This window comes from Ursus americanus, chromosome 15 (genome assembly GCF_024610735.1).
Source record: "Ursus americanus isolate L20-20 chromosome 15, mUrsAme1.1.p, whole genome shotgun sequence".
Classification (NCBI taxonomy): Eukaryota; Metazoa; Chordata; class Mammalia; order Carnivora; family Ursidae; genus Ursus; species Ursus americanus.
Window position 1 is genome coordinate 23,671,668 of NC_142141.1, and position 17,035 is coordinate 23,688,702.

At 44.7% G+C, this 17,035-nt stretch overlaps 1 protein-coding gene across 1 annotated transcript in view; it reads left to right on the forward strand.

Moving 5' to 3' along the window:
• Window positions 1-17,035, forward strand: part of CCDC69 (coiled-coil domain containing 69) — a 36,787-nt gene that overhangs the window by 12,616 nt on the left and 7,136 nt on the right. Inside the window, exons 2-5 of the mRNA XM_045815322.2 lie at window positions 3,182-3,251; window positions 5,717-5,823; window positions 6,326-6,413; window positions 16,358-16,431. Coding sequence (XP_045671278.2) covers window positions 3,182-3,251; window positions 5,717-5,823; window positions 6,326-6,413; window positions 16,358-16,431 — 339 coding nt within the window. The remainder of the gene's footprint in view (window positions 1-3,181; window positions 3,252-5,716; window positions 5,824-6,325; window positions 6,414-16,357; window positions 16,432-17,035) is intronic.

Consider the following 17,035-nt stretch of genomic DNA (forward strand, 5'->3'; position numbering starts at 1 on the left):
AGTTTTTCACCTTTCTGTGGTGGTTGTTTGGCAGAAGACAGTTTTTCATGAGCTTCATGATCTTACGCAGGGCCGGTCTGAGGGAGAGCTGCCACAGCCCTGCGGGCCTTTGTCCTTGCCCTGCTTTTCAAGCAGGAAGTAGTCAACTCAGGCAATGTTTGAGCTCTCAGAATATGCCAGACATTATAGGTGCATTATCCCATCTGATCCTTAAACAATCTCATGAGGAAACCAAGGCTTGGAGAGGCCATGCAGTCACACAGCATAAGCTTTAAGATTTGAATCCGGGTCTGGGTAATTCTAGAATCCCAGAGTTCTGTTTTGGTGTTTTGTTGTTGTTTTTTTTTTTTAAGATTTTATGTATGTATGTATGTATGTATTTATTTTAGAGATAGAGACTGGCAGGGTGGAGGGGCAGAGGGAGCGAAGCAGACTCCATGCTGAGCCCGGAGCCTGATGAGGGGCTTGATCCCACAACCCTGAGATCATGACCTGAGCTGAAACCAAGAGCTGGACACTAACTGACTGAGCCAGCCAGGCGCCCCTAGAATCCTGGCGTTCCTAAGCCACACTGCTCCAGTCTCTAATGTGCTGAGACCTGGTTCTACTGTTGAGTTTGCCATCAAGGCACAGTGTGACCGTGTCTTACCTCCCTGGGTTTCCTCACTGTAATTACCTTGCCTGTGAGTGCTACTGAGAGGAGCCGAGGTCAGAGCTCAGAGTTGGAACACCACGGGAACCCACTAAGACCTTCTCGACTCTACTCTTAGCGAAGGAGGGAGCAGGAGCCCAGAGGAGGGAAGGGATGTGTCCAGGTTTGTAGCAGGGCCGGGACTGGAACTCAGGAATTCTCAGTCCCACAAAAACATCCCCAGATGAGCATAACCAGTGGTGGCAATGGGGATGAGACAACCATTGATCTCCCTCCTTCCTACAGCCTAGGGTAGAGAGGCTGGCTCCTGTCACTTCCCCAGATTCTTGCTTTGACAGCTTCCCTGCTTGTGCCTGGGCCGGGCCTTCCCTCTCCCCTGGGCAGGGAGAGCCGAGTCTTCGCGGGATGGAAGAACTCAGTTGTCAGGCATGCCCAGCCACTGAGGGCCGGGGAGAGGCGCCATGTCTTGTTCAGTTTGCCAGGGGCTCACGCTGCCCCAGGCTCTGTCTGTGGGGCAGGAGCAGAAGGTTGTAGAGGCCCTCCCTTGACCTACCTTTCTTCCCCAACCAGAAGTATGCTTTCTAGCAGCATCTCAATCATTCCTGAGTTCAGGAAATTGTTAATAATTTGATGCCATAATTTACTTTTAAAATCTGTGACCATAGTAAAAAGTACAGTTAATCGAACATTTTTATAGCCTTTCCATAGGCTGACATTATTTAAGTGTCTCTCTCTTTTTTCTTTTTTTTTTTTTTCTTTTTTTAGAGAGGGTGAGAGGGAGGAGGGGCAGAGGGAGAGAGAGGATCTTAAGCAGACTCCACACCCAGCGTGGAGCCGGACGCAGGCTCCATCTCACCACCCTGAGATCATGACCTGAGCTGAAATCAAGAGTCAGATGCTTAACTGGCTGAGCCGTCCAGACACACCTCTTAAGCGTTTCTTAAAATGGGATCTAAATTTTTTTTCATTTTTTTAAGAGCATCTTTTTTTTCAAAGGGGTAGTTGACATATAGACATTATATTAGTTTCGGGTATACAGCAATGATTCAGTGTTTGCACATATTGTGAAATGATCACCACAATAAGTCTAGTTACATCCAAGAACATCTTAAAAAGTTACAGAATGGCTTAATTTATTTTTTCTACCACCAGATTCTGGTCCAGTGGCTACTGCCAGGCCTTGGCTGACTTCCCACCTATCTGGGGTGAAATGAGAAAATTAAAGGTGTAAGTGTGTGTAAAACATTGAGTAAGGATGTCAGTTCCCCTTTCCTGGAAGAAGTGTCTTGAGCTTTCCTTACTATATTTTGGAAGGTTATAATATCCTCTATTTTATGAAATGATAGTGTTAGCCTGAAAATAATTTTTTCAGCATCCTTGCTTGTCAACCCATATCAACTCTCCTATTAGAAGATATTATTTACGAAACTTGAAAATCTGGGAGCCACTGACACTGCTTCGGGATTCAGCCCTTTGGCATCTGTTCCCTCCTTTGGTCAGATTCAACCAACACTGGCCAAGTATGGCTCAAATCCTTGACTCTGCCAATTATTCACTAATCTACCTTGATTGAGTCCTAACCTCACTCAGCCTCAGCCTCCTCTTCTGTAAATTCGGGATATTCAGATTTCCCAGGATCGTTCTGAAGATTAGCTAGGGTAGTGTAGATAAGACGTCATAGTGCCCAGCACACCCTGAGTGCGGCGTCTTACCCCATCTGTCCAGGTAAGTACCACTGCCTCCTTATCACTGGTGAAACACCCCCTCTAACAAAGAATAAGCCTGGTAAAACCATGGCTTGATGATGACGACTTCTTCTTTTTCTCCTCCTCCTCCGCCTCCTCCTTCTTCTTCTAGAATTTATTTATTTATTTGAGAGAGATGGAGAGCGCAAGCAGGCGGAAGAGCCGAGGGGGAGGGAGAGGGTCAAGCAGACTCTGCACTGAGCATGGAGCCCAACACAGACCCTGAGATCATGACCCCAGCCGAAACCAAGAGTCAGATGTTTAACCAACTGAGCCACCCAGGTGCCCCCCCAGGGCTCGGACTTCTGATGTTTTGCTCTGAATACAGGGAACTTGGAAGGAAGTTGTGGTGACCATAGGGTACCTGAGAGGAAAGGGTAATTGTCTCTGAACTAGCAGTTGGGAAGTTTCAGCCATAACCAGGGAGAGGGTAATAGCAAAATGTCTGGCCAAGAGCTGGAAGAAGGAAAGGTGGGCAGGGAGGGCCTCATGGATGGTGGCACAAACCACAAGAATCTAAGGAGAGGTCAACCAGCATCAAACTCCCCACTGAGGGTTTCCCTGGCGATGATGAGAAACGCTGCTCTGGGAACCCCTTCCCCACAGAGCGAGTGCTGCCTTTGGCTAGTGAGGGAGGCAGCCTAAGTAACTGGATCCAGAGCCAGGTCTGGCATAACTGGACGTCAGTTGTGTCTGGGCTTTGGAAGGATCCTACTAGAGCACCCATCCTCACATTGACCTCCTACCCTCTACCTTCACCTCATTGTTGTCTCATTTCTTCCAGAGGCGCCAAAAACCAGATCAGCCACCCAGACCAGAGCCACAGGAACTAGGTCCCCTCAATGGGGACACAGGTAAGTAGCCAGCCCTATAAATGCCCTCCCCACCATCCATGATGTTTCCTACTTTATAATCAACAATGCTGATATAGCTATTTAATTATCTCATGAGACCTTAGGTAGGTTTCATTAATAGGAGTATCATATCTAAAATCAGGGAGGTGATTCTCCTGACCTGTACTTGACTGTCCCTGGCTACTGATGCCATGCCTGGAGTGCTGAGTTTATTTCTGGAAAGTACATTTTCAGGGGAATCCAGAAAAATTGGAGGAAGTGCAGTAGAGACAGATCAGGCTGGTGAGGAATCTGGAAACCAAGTCCTGTAAGGAACAGTTAAAGGAGCAGAGGATATTCTCCCTGGAAAGAAGATGTTGCAATAAAACACAACAGTTCTCTCCAAGTGTCTGAAGTGCCCTCATAGAGAAGAAAGATAAGCCTTGTTCAGTGTGACCCAGAGGTCAGCACAAGGGCCTCAAGGTGGCAGAAACAGGCAGGCAGAATTCAGTTCAATCTCAAAGGATTTTTTGTGTGATTGTTGGTTTAAAACCATCAGAGCTACCTAGTACTGAAATGAGCTCTCCATCTCTGAAAGTGTTCCGTTACAGACTGGAGACTGGCAGGGCCATTGTAGACGACGTTTAGGTACCAAATAAGCAATTGGACCAGAACTCAGAGGTCCCGTAATCTGCCTGTGCACGGAATTAACCTGGGGGAACTTCAAAGATACACATTCTGGGGCCCCACCGTGCAAGAGTCTCTGGGAACGGGGCCGAAGACCCGGTGTTGGTAGTTGATGTATCTTTTCTAAAAGCTTCTCCCTGGTCTGGGCTAGTCCGGGTACTGGTCTTGTGGACCATCGTTTGGGACTTTGAGCCAAGTGGTTTGGGAGAGTCTGGGGTTCTCTGAACTGGACCACTGCCGTCCCCCAGGACCCAGGGCACTGACTCACTCTCCCCAGCCCCCGTCCTGACAGGCAGCCCAGGGCAGGCGTCCTGGCTAGCAGCCCCACTCCTCGCCTTTCTCCTCATGCCCTTTGCTAAGCCTGTCTGTAGCGCTCTGTAATAATAATACCAGCAATAATAATGCCAACTACACCAGCAACGCCAGCCCCTCTAGTGCTTGTCAGGAGCAGTGATGACTCTCCAGAGAGCATTCAGTCACAGGAAAGCATATTCACGGAGCTGTCTCTAAATGCCCGGCACGGCGCTTACGGCTTCATGTGCGTCAGCAGGTGGAGTAAGGGGGCAGTTAGGAGGGCTCGCCATGGGATCAGACTGTGCAAGTTCATAGCCCTTCCCCCGACTGTGATCCTGGGCCCGTGGCGTAACTTTGCTGTCCCTCAGTTTCCTCATCTGTGAAGTGGGGATAAGCATGGTACCCATCACACTGGGTTGTTGTGAGGACTGTGCATTCCCCGTGAGGCACCTGGAACAGGGCTGGCATGTTCCCGGGCACGGTCAGCTCTCAGTCCTCCTTACCTCGCTGGTATTATTTCTGTCACCGTCGTTTCCTGATTGAGTCATCTCCATAGCCCTGTGATCTGGGTATTATTATTATCCCGATTTCCCATATTGGGTAACTGAGGCACGGAGAGGGCGGGTCATGCCTTAGGTCCCACCCAGAGCCTGTTGGACTCAGAGTGGCATGGGCAGGGCCTGTTTCGGGGTTTCCTAAGCAGGGGCCAGACTTCCCGTGTGTGTCTCCTTCCCACTCACAGCAGCCCCTCTGCCTCCAGCTGGGGGTGGGGGATGCTAAAGGTCAGGGGTCACACAGTCAGACACAGGCCCCAGCAGGTAAAGCAGGTGGCAAATGGCAAAGCCACGTCCTGGAGGAAGTGGGAGACAGCTGTGCGTTGGCTTCAGCTCCTGGCTGGCCCGAAGGTACACGCTGCCAGTTCTGTGGCTTTGTCAAGAAAACTTGTTAATCTGTATATGAAGTAAAACGTGCCCAGTTATTAAATCTCAGCAACTTTTTTTTTACTTTTTTTTTTTTTTTAAGATTTTATTTGTTTATTTGAGAGAGAGAGAGAAAGCATGAGCGGGGTTGGGGGGCAAGGAGAAGCAGACTCCCTGCTGAGCAAGGAGCCCGATACGGGACTTGATCCCAGGACTCTGGGATCATGACCTGAGCTGAAGGCAGATGCTTAACTGACTGAGCCACCCAGGCGCCCCCCTTTTTTTCACCTTAGCTATTAGAGCAAATAGCACCACCTGTATGGGCTGAGTCCGTCCTGTGAGCTACCAGCTTTGCTGTAGATCGTAGGGGGCAGAATGAGACCACTGGCTCCTAAGTGGTCTAAGGAGTGTCTCCAAAGCCGGAGCGATGTGAGGGGCTGCTGCCGGAGGTTGATCTCCTGACTGAAACCATTCTTGAGGTGGAGACTGGACTTCTCACCCCTTGACCCTGGCCTCCCACATCCTCTCCGCCAGGCCCTGGCCTCCCCTCTGCTCTGTGTGAATTTTGTGCTTCCTCGCCTGTAGCCACAGCTGTCCAGCTCTGTGCATCCGAGGAAGCTGAGCAGTGCCATAAGGAGATAACCAGAATTCTCCAGCAACACGAAGAGGACAGGAAGAAATGGGCAGAACAGGTAAGTCAGGGGACACACAGCCCTTCTCTTTTCCTGCTCAGCTAACCTTGCTCAACGCCAGAATGAGGACCACTTTTCAATTTTGGTGTTGTTTCTCTTATTCGTTTACCAAGAAGGAAGTCCTTCATCTTTTGAATGAATATTTGTAACTGCTTGCATGTAATTCATTATATTCATTGTATGCAGTGAAAGATCAGAAAACACTAACACAGTAGAAAGACTTCCTGCCTGGAGCGGGCATCAGGATTTGAAGACTTCTACAGCCCTTCCACCTAGACAAGTCTCTGGGAGCCCCCTTCTAAGATCTAAAGAAGGCAGAGTCATTCACACCTGCTGTGATTTGTGCCCACTCTGAGCTCAGGTCGTTCCCGTCACTCAGGCGATGGGGCGGGATTCTGATCACGAACCTCTGCAAGGCTCCAGGGGTTGGTGTGTGAGCAAGTGAGGCTGAGCTGCACTGACACTGCCCAGTATCATACTGCTGGCCACCTCCCGCCCCCAGGTGGAGAAGGAGAGGGAGCTAGAGCTTCGAGAGAAACTGGATGAACAGCGAAGAGTCCTGGAGGGAGAGCATGAGGAGACCCTGCAAGGTAAGGATGGAGATGCTTCGCTAGCAAGGGTATGGAAGCGTCCTTCTTTTGTCCCCACCTCCCAGTTCACAGGAGGACTCCCACTGGCCCCCACTTCCTGCCTCTGGCCCCTCCCTCCTACCACTGGCCCCGCCTCCTGCCTCTGGCTGCCCCCTCCTGCTTCTGATCCACAAATAGTTGGCTGCTTTAGGGCGGGAGTCTTCAGGGTCCTTGGACTTATCCTTTTGGACATGACTTTAAAACTGACACCATGCTTTGTCTAACCTTAGTTGAGAGGGTTTTTTCCCCCTTTCCACTTAAAAGCAATTCATATTCCTTAAAGGAAATTTGAAAAATCTAGACAAATAGGAGAATTTTTAAATATCCATATTCCTTCCCTACAACAATGACAGCTTTCTGGGCACCTGGGTGGCTCAGTCGGTTAAGCGGCTGCCTTCAGCTCAGGTCATGACCCCAGGGTCCTGGGATCAAGCCCCGTACCCAGCTCCTTGCTCAGCCAGGAGCCTGCTTCTCCCTCTGCCTCCTCCCCTGCTTGTGCTCTCTCTCTCTCTGTATCAAATAAACAAAAGCTTAAAAACAAAAACAATGAAAGCTTTTACAATTTATAGTTAGGTTATTTTTTTCAAATAACTTTTTTCCCTTTGATATGGTGACCATCATAAAAAATTAGAATCTATGGGTTAAACAAAATGATCTTATAGCATCGTTGTTAGGACCTCAGGCTCTGCAGCCACAGTCCCTGAGTTTGGATCCCAGCTTCACCTCTTCCTCTTACTGGCTGTGTAACCTTGAAGAATTGGGTTGACTTCATGTATAGGGTCTTTATGAGAATTAAATGATTTGATGTACAGATACATAAAATTTAGAACGGTGCCTAATATTTCACAAGATACTTAGCAAGCAATTATTAGTACTTATTATTTTCTTATTGAGAAAATTAAAGTTGTGTAATTCCACCCAGAACTAGTCACTGTTACCCCTTTGATATAGATCCCTTTCATTCTGTGTGTGTGTGTGTGTGTGTGTGTGTGTGTGTGTGTGTGTGCGCGCGCGCGCGCGCGCGCGCCTACCTGGGATATTCATCTATACACATAAACACACAGACTTTGGGGGAGGAGATAAATTGTTCTCACTCTGAATTCTATTAACATCTTGTCATTAAACTTCTGTAACGTAAGTTTTAGTAATTACACAGCATTCCAACGTCAGCCCTTGTTCATCTAACTGAGCCCCAGTGGTTAGGCGTGTAGGTGATCTCAAACTTCTGCCAGTGTTTATAATAGCAATGATACTTACACAGTGAACCGTTTTGTAAAATCTTGGCCACATTCATGATTTTATCTTTAGAATAACCTTCAGTAGAGTTGGTGTGACAAGATTTATGTATTTTTTTTCTGAAAATACATGTAAGACCATTACCATTAGTGACATTTCATACATTCAGGGTGTTCTGCAACCGCCACCCCATCCCATTCCAGTACACGCTCATCACCCTAAGAGGAAGTCCCATCCCCACCATGCAGTCACTCCCTGCCCCTCCCCAACCTCCTAGCCCCTGGCAGCCACCAGCCCACTCTCTGGCCATGGTTCCGTCCATTGTGGACACTCAGTAATGGAATCATGCCATCTGTGACCCCATGTCTGGCTTCTTCACCAGCATGAGGTTTGCAGGGCGCATCCTTGCTTCACTGTACGTTTGCACTGTTGCTGTTTTTCTCTCCCATTTTAAAAGCTGCTCCATTCCTTTTTATGGCTGAACCCTATTCCATTATCACTGGCATGGACACACCACACTTTGTTACCCGTTCGTTAGTTGATGAACACCTGGGCTGCCTCCACCCTATGGCGACCGCGAACAGTGCCGCTCTACGATCACCTGCTCGTCCGCCCACTTCCGGTTCCCCCGCATGCACACCCAGCAGTAGCATTGTGGGGATCATACGGCCGAAAGGTCGGCCACAGCAGCTGCGCCTCTCTGCATCCCCAGCAGCGACGCCGAGGGTTCCAATCGCACCACATCCCCGCCAACACTTCTCATTTTCCATTGTTGTTGTTGTTGCCATTGTTGCCATCCTGTGAAGTTGGAGGGGTATCTCATGGTGGTTTTGATTCGCATTTCCCTAATGCCTAATTGTGCTGAGCACCTTTTCATGTGCTTTTTGGCCATTTGTATATCTTCTTTGGAGAAGCTTATGTAGATTTTTAATGTTATTGAAACAGACCTAGAAAATGTTATACCAGTGTTTCCTTTAATCATTGGTACTTGCATGATCTTTTCTGAGAACTATCTTTTAAAATTACAGGTAGGATTACTTTTTTAAAGATAGATAGATAGTGGGGCACCTGGGTGGCACAGTCGTTAAGCGGCTGCCTTGGGCTCAGGGCGTGATCCAGGTGTTCTGGGATCGAGCCCCACATCAGGCCCCTCCGCTGGGAGCCTGCTTCTTCCTCTCCCACTCCCCTTGCTTCTGTTCCCTCTCTCGCTGGTTGTCTGTCTCTGTCAAATAAATAAATAAAATCTTTAAAAAAAGATAGATAGATAGATAGATAGATAGATAGATAGATAGATAGATAGATAGATTTGAGAGAGACAGCACAAGCAGGGGGAGGAGCAAGAAGGAGGGAGAGGGAAGGGGAAAGAATCTCAAGGAGACTCCTTGCGGAGCCCAACCAGGGCTCAATCTCATGACCCTGAGATCACGCCCTGAGCCGAAACCAAGAGTCAGATCCTTAACTCACTGAGCCACCCAGGCGCCCCCAGTTAGGATTATTTTAGATGTAAAATTTTAGATCCTGTTCTTTTCATTTAACATTGTTTCCAACATGTTTCCAAATAATTATGCTGCTTGTAAATGTTAGGTTAGACCATGGCATACATGGTTTTCCTTATATCCTGTGAGTCTAGACTTCCAGATTTTAACTGCTGTAAATAACACTGCACTAAACGTCTTTTGCATAAAGATGTGCCCACATTTCGCGATATGTCCTTAGATTCCCAGAAATGGAATAACTAGAACAGAGGTCTGAACAATTTTAAGATTCTTGAAACATATTGCAACATTAGCACAAAATGTTTTGGAATGGATTTGAAGCCCTCGCCCTGGGAATTTGAAGAGCTGTGTTTTAATTCTAACGTGCTGTGCAATGTTGGGCCTGTCACTCAACCTCAGCTCACTTTCTATAATTCTAGAATCTACCTTGACTCTCAGGTCACTTTCCATATCTCTAAAATCTACCTTCCACTTGTCATGAGGCTCTTATAGGAAAACAGCTCTGTTCTCCTTGCATTGTTTTGATACTATTTTTAGGATTATAACTATATTGATAAGAAAATTTTCCTGTTGTAAAAACCCCAGAGGAGAAGGGACAGCCTATCTTGAGTTCTTCCCACCACTCAGAATTCCTTCATACTTATTTCTGAATCACTTGGCTTATATTAGGTGATACGTAAGTGTGTGTTAAATGAATGAATAAAAGCATAGTGGGAAGGAAAATATAAGATGTTATGTGTTTGGGGGATGGTACATAGATAACTGGGAGAAGCTAGGGGTGGTTTTTCACCTTTGATGACCCTTTGCTGTCTTTTATTTTCTCTTTTTGTTTTTATTTTTTAAATGATCATAAAAGTTGACTTTTTTGGTGTATAGTTCCATAAATTCTAACACAGGTGTACATAGTCATCACCCTAATCTGATACAAAACAGTTCCACTCCCCCCAAATTCTCTCAGGTAGCCTTCCTTTTTTTTTTTTTTAAGATTTTATTTTATTTCATTAGAAAGAGAAAGAAAGCACACGAGCAGGAGAAGGGACAGAGGGAGAGGAAGAGAGAGAATCCCAAGTAGATTCCACACTGAGCGAGAAGCCTGATGGGGCTCGATCCCACAAGGCCAAGGTCATGACCCCAGCGGAAAACAAGAGCCAGACGCTTAAGCGACTGAGCCACCCAGGCGCCCCTCAGGCTATATCCTTCTGTACTCGCCTCCACCCTACTCCAGTTCCTGGCACCCACTGATTTGTTCCCCATCACTATAGTTTTGTCTTTTCGAGGCTGTTTTATAAACAAAATAATACCTGATTTTTGGTAGTGGCCTCTTTCACTCATCATGGCATTTTTTTAAAGATTTTATTTATTTATTTATTTACTTACTTACTTACTTATTTACGAGGGGGAGAAAGAGAGAGAGAGAGAGAACAGGGGGAGGGGCAGAGGGAGAAACAGGCTCCTTGCTAAGCAGGGAGCCAGACGTGGGGCTCCATCGCAGGACCCTGAGATCATGACCGGAACCGAAGTCAGATGCTTAACTGACTGAGCCCCTCAGGCGCCCCTCGTCAGGATGTCTTTGAGATTCATCCAAGTTGTGTGTATTAATAGTTCAGGTTTTTTTTCATTGCTGAGTTGTATTCCATTATTTACTCATCTACTTGTTGTAGGACATTTGGGTTGTTTCCAGTTTGAGGCAAATATGAATAAACCTCTTCTGAACATTCATGTATGGATTTCTGTGTGTGCATAAATTTCCACTTCTCTTGGGTAAATAATGCAGGAGTATGTTTGGCTTTATGAGAAATGGGAAACTGGTTTCCTTAGGGGCCATCATTTTGCATTCCCATGAGTGAAATAGGAGTTCCACTGTTCCTTCTCACTAAACACTTGCCAATTTTTTTTTAATTTTAGCTGTTCTGATTGGTGGGTGTCGATATCTCATCATGGGTTTGATTTGCATTTCAGTAATGACTCATGATGTTGGCGTTTCTTCTTGTGCTTACTTGCTGTCTGTACATCACCTGGTCAAATGTCCATTCAAATCTCTTACCTGTTAACTAGCTTGCTTGTTCTTACTGTTGAGTTTTGAGAGATCTTTATATATTTTGGATACAAGTCCTTTGTATTTGCAAATATCTTCTCCTAGGCGATAGGGTTTCTTCTTTTTTTTTCTCATTCTCTTAACAGTGTATATTATAAAGCAAAGCTTTTAATTTTGATAAATTCCGATTTATTGTTTCTTTTATTCATTATACTTTTGGTGTCATATCTTAAAAATTCGATGCTGAACCCCAGGTAACAAAGATCTTCTGTGTTGTCTTCCAAAATCTGTATGGTTTTAAGTTTTACATTTACATCTGTGATCCCTATAATTGTGTGATTTTTCTTCTGTGGACTGTTAATATTGTGGATTACATGGATTTGAGTTTCGAATTTTGAACTAGCCTTCTATTCCTGGAATAAACCCTACTCGATCACGTTATATTATTCTTTTTTATGTATTGCTGAACTTGACGTGCTAATATTTTACTGAAGATGTTTGTGTCTGTGTTCACGAGGGCTATTCTGTACCGTCTGACTCGTTTTAGTTTCAAGGTATAGCTTGCCTCATGGAATGAGGTGAGACCTGTCCCTTCCTCTTTCATTTCTGGAAGAGATTGTGTAGAACTGGTATTGTGTCATTTTTTAAAATGTTCAGTAGAATTTGTGAATGAAACCATCTGTTCTCAAACATTTCTTGTCCAGAAAGTATTTAAGTACAAATTCGAATTCTTTAGTAGTTATAGGAATGCCCAGGTTATGTGTTTTACTTGGGTGAGTTTTAGTAGTCTGTGGTTTTTCAGGAATTGGTACATTTCATCTAAATTCCAGAGTTTATATGCATAGAATTGCTCGTAGTAATCTCTTACTATTGTTTTAAATATCTTCCGTGTCTGTGGTGATATTCCCTCTTAAATTCTTGATATTGGTAGTTTGTGCATTCTCTTTTTGCTGTGTTAGTCTTGCTTAAGGTTTTTCAACCTTATTAATCCTTTCCAAATCCTTTCTAACTTTTGGTTTCATTTATGATTTTCCTGATTTTTCCATTTTCTTTTTTTTTTTAAAGATTTTATTTATTTATTCGACAGATAGAGACAGCCAGCGAGAGAGGGAACACAGCAGGGGGAGTGGGGGAGGAAGAAGCAGGCTCATAGCGGAGGAGCCTGATGTGGGGCTCGATCCCATAGCACCAGGATCACGCCCTGAGCCGAAGGCAGACGCTTAACCGCTGTGCCACCCAGGCGCCCCTGGATTTTTCCATTTTCAATCTTGTTGATTTCTGTTATTTTTATTTCCGTCTGCTTGCTTGCTTTATATTTAGTTAACTCTTCTTTCTTATTATTTCTTACACTGGGAGCTTAGATTACTGATTTGAGACCTTTCTCCTTTCCTAACAGAAACATTTAGTGTCATAAATTTCTCCCTGAGCACTGCATTATCTGCCTCCCACAGACTGATGTTTTGTATTTTCATTCTTGTTCAGTTCAAAATATTTTCTAGTTTCCCTTAAGACTTCCTCTTTGGCTCATTGAACACGTGTAAGTGTTTGGAGATTTATAGTTCTCTTTCTGTGACTGATTTCCAGTTCGATTTCATTATGGTCAGAGAACATAGTTTGAATTTTGCTCCTTTTATAATTTGTTAAGGCTTGTTTTATGATTCAGAATATGGTCTGTCCTGTGAATGTTTCATGTGCACTTGAAAAAAATGTGTATTCTGCTACTGTAAGATGTAGTTTATAAATCAGTTAAATCAGCGTGTTGACAGTGTTCAGTTCTTCTATATTCTTACTGATTTTATGCCTCCTTTTTCTACCAAATGCTGAAGAGTGTTGGAATCCCCTACTATAGCTGTGTGTATTTATTTATTTTGCATTTTAGTTCTGTTAGTTTTTGCTTCATGTATTTCAAGGCTCCTTTGTTAGGTATATAAATATTTAGGATTGTTATGTTTTCTTAGAGAACTGACCTCTTCATCATTATATAATGTCAATGTCTTTATCCCTGATAATATTCCTTATTCTTAAGTGCACGTCATCTGAAATGAATATAGCCACTACAGCTTTCCTTTGATTCATGTTGCTTTTTCTACCTTTTTACTTTGAATCTACCTGTGACATATATTTAAAGTGGGTTTCTTGTAAATAGCACATAGTTGGGTATTTTTTTAAAGATCCATCCTGACAATCTCTGTCTTTTCCTTAGGATGTTTAGACCACATAGTTTAGTGTTCTTTTTTTTTTTTTTTAAGATTTTATTTATTCATTTGAGAGAGAGAGAGAGATACAGAGAGAGCACAAGCAGGGGGAGAGTCACAGCGAGAGGGAGAAGCAGACTCCCCGCCAAGCTGGGAGTCCAATGTGGGACTGAATCCCAGGACCCTGGGATCATGACCTGAGCTGAAGACAGATGCTTAACCGACTGAGCCCCCCAGGCGCCCGGTTTAGTGTTCTTATTGATATGGTTGGATGTAGGTCTGTCATTTTTGTGTTTGTTTTCTGGTTGTTGTTTTAACCTCTCCTTCCATGCTTTCTTTTGGAGTACTTGAACATTTTTTAATATTCCATTTTAACTTGTCTCTGGTCTCTTTTACTATATCTCTTTGTTTAGTTTTTTGTTTTGGGGTGTTTTTTTTGTTTGTTTTGTTTTTAGTAATTGCTCTAAGAATTACAAAATATTTAAGCATCTGTTTAGAATTCACATTATGCCACAGGATGTAGCAAGCCTACCGTCATGTAGGTCCCTATCCTCTCTCCTTTTCGTTGTACTTGTCTTAGATAATACATCCACATACATTGAATGCCCCATCTGACAATGTTACACTGTTTATAACATTGATTTACCATCAATATATTTTAAAGAGCACAAGGGGAGAAGAAGAAGAAGAAGAATAGTCCATTATATTACCCAGGCACTTCCCAGTTCTGTCACTCTTCCTACACTCCTGAAGTTCCGAGTTTCCCTCTGGTATCATTTGCTTTCTGCCTAAAGAATTTCCTTAAGCCATTCTTTTAGTAGGTCTGCAGATGAGGAATTATTTTAGTGTCTCTTCCTCTGAGAATGTCTTCGTTTCACCTTTCCTGAGGATATTTTCACGGGCTATAGGATTCTAGATTTACAGTTCTTTTATTTTGGCAGTTTTTATTCCTGATTTATGTTCTTAGTTTCTCTAGTCTCCAAGGTTTCTAATAAGAAATCCACAGTCATTCAAACTGTTGTTTCCTCTAAGTAATGCACCGTTTTTCTCTGGGTCAGTTCCAGATTTTTTCTTTGTCATTAGTTTTCAAAACTGAAGTGTCTGGGTGTGGATTTCTTTGGGTTTCCCCTGTGTGGGGTGCAGTGAGTGTCTTCAGTCATAGGTTTATGTTTTGCCAGATTTGGGAAGCATTCAACCATTCTCTCTCCCAATACAGTTTCCGCACTGCACTCTCTCTCTTTTCTTTCTGAGACTCTGATGCACAAATGTTAGACATTTTTTGGATTGTTTTATAGGTCCCTGAGGCTTTCTTCATTTTTTCCCAATCATTTCTCTCTCAATTGTTCAGACTGGATCATCCCTATTGATCCGTATTCAAGTCCACTGGCTCTTTATCTGCGTCGTCTCTGTTCAGTTACTGAGCCCACCTAGTGAGTTTTGAAAATTTCATGTATTACATTTTTTAGTTCTAAAATATCCTTTTGGTTCTTTTTAATAGCTTCTATATATTTTCTAAGGCTTTCTATTTTTCCATGCTTTTCAAGGGTACTCCCTTACTTCATGAGGCATTTTTATATCAGCTGTCTTAACGTCTCTGTTAATAATTCCGACATCTGTAGCATCTCAGTGTTGGCATCTGCCGAATGTCTTTCTCAGCCAAGTTAAGATTTTCCTGCTTCTTTGTACGCTGAGCCGTTTCGGATTTGTATGCTGAGCCATTTGGATTCATATGCTGAGCAATTTTGTATTATATCCTGAAATATTTGGAAACATGAGATTCTGAGTCTTGTTTGAAACTTTTGGTTTCATGGTACTTCAGATTCTGGTCTTCTTGCCCAGCCTCCCTGCTAACGTTTACTTTTCAGAGTCTGCAACTAACTATTCCACTCATTCTGTCTCGGTTTTATAGCCACGGTCAGTAGGACAGTCTGTATGGAGGGCACATCCTCTAGCTTACCTGGAATCAGAACCTGTCTTGAGAGGCAAATTAACGAATTTGGCCCATAATTGGAAAAAATCGGCCTGTAATTTTTATACAGCAGGTCTCTTGAATTTTTGTCGGCTCTATCACATTTGTATTACTGAACGTTGTTTTGTCTGTGACACAGGCCCGCTGTATGCCTGGGCCGTTGGTCATATGAAACTTTTTTTTCCCCTATCCTCTCTGTCCTATTTCCCATCCTACCCATTGATTGGTCACTTCCCCGTTGTCTTCTTTCAGCTGAGACAAGGTTGGAATTTTCCACGAGGAGCTCTGAGGGGAGGCGGGATAAGAAATAGAACTCTATTGATTTGAGGGAATGCTAGCAAATCTGCAAGCACAGCCCAGTCTGGAAGGCCCTTGTGTGTCCTTTTCTCACGTCATTCATGGATCGTCCCTTAGCACAACTCATTTCACAATTGAGGCAGTAGAACATTTCAATATTTGAAGCGATCTTCTCAAGGTTCCTCTGTTGTGGAAGAAGCTGAACGAGGACAAGGTAGGTTTCCTGGCCTCAGATGGAACATACTGACTGCAGTTTTGTGCCATGGTTTGCGAAATAATGATTTAATGGTTTCGAAGTTTGGGTAAGCCAGCTTGCAAAACATTGGCCCTATGCATTTTCACGGCAGGTGAGCCAGACGAATGAGCTTGCTGCACGATCTTTGGGTCTTAGCCTCAGTGAGGCATGGGTGGCTCCCATAATCTGGTAGGGTTCACAGTTCCTCCCAGGATAGAATTTGTTTCCATTTCCATGAGCTTTTCTTAAATATCTACTATATTTCTGGCACAGCTGCAAGCCTACTAAATGAAAGATGAATAAGGCCATCCCTAGCCCCCCCCCCAGTCACCGTGGGCCCCAGCTGATTGCCCAGGTTCTCCAGGCCTCATGGGGCCTTCCAGAAGGCTTTAGGGTGAAGCGTGTGGGTGTCTGAGCTCACAGAGGTCTCCTTTCCCTACAGTCCTCCGGGTCTCACATGAGCAGGAGAAGGAAACCCTTACCCACTCCTTCCAGGAGGCCAAGGCAACCCTGCAGGTGAGAGGAGTGTCATGGCCGTCTCTGCGGGGGAGGGGAGGACCTGTGGGAAAGCCGCCTGGCCTCTACTTAGGTATGAGGGACAGAGGTGAGTGTCTTCTGTGTAGCCAGCCCCTCGATGTGGTGACTGGGCTATTAGCTCAAGAGGACTTGGTGTGAGATCAGGGTTGGCCTATTTCTCTGAGGACTGTGGCTGGAGGATCTTGGAGACCCCATGGGCCAGGTCCCACGGTGTGACCAGGCTGGCAGGTGGGTGCACGGGAGCTGCAGAAGCACTAAGGAAGGCATCTGAGCCAATTTATCAGGTCAGGGACTTCCCAGAGGGAGGAAACCTTAGCTGGAACTTGGAGGATGGGTTAGAATTCTTCCGATGAAGAAGGATAAGAGGGGTGTCCTAGGTAGAAAAAAAAACAACTGTACTTAAAGACGTAGAGAAGAGGGGAAAATATGGATTACCTGTGGAACTGAAAGAAGTCCAAGATGCCCCGGGATGAAGAGTAGGAGTGAGAGGGAACTGAGGCTGGAGAGGAGATGAGGGCCCAGTGGTGGGCCCGTGAGCCATATGAAAGGTGTGCTCTATCCTGAAGGTATTGAGCAAGGTTTG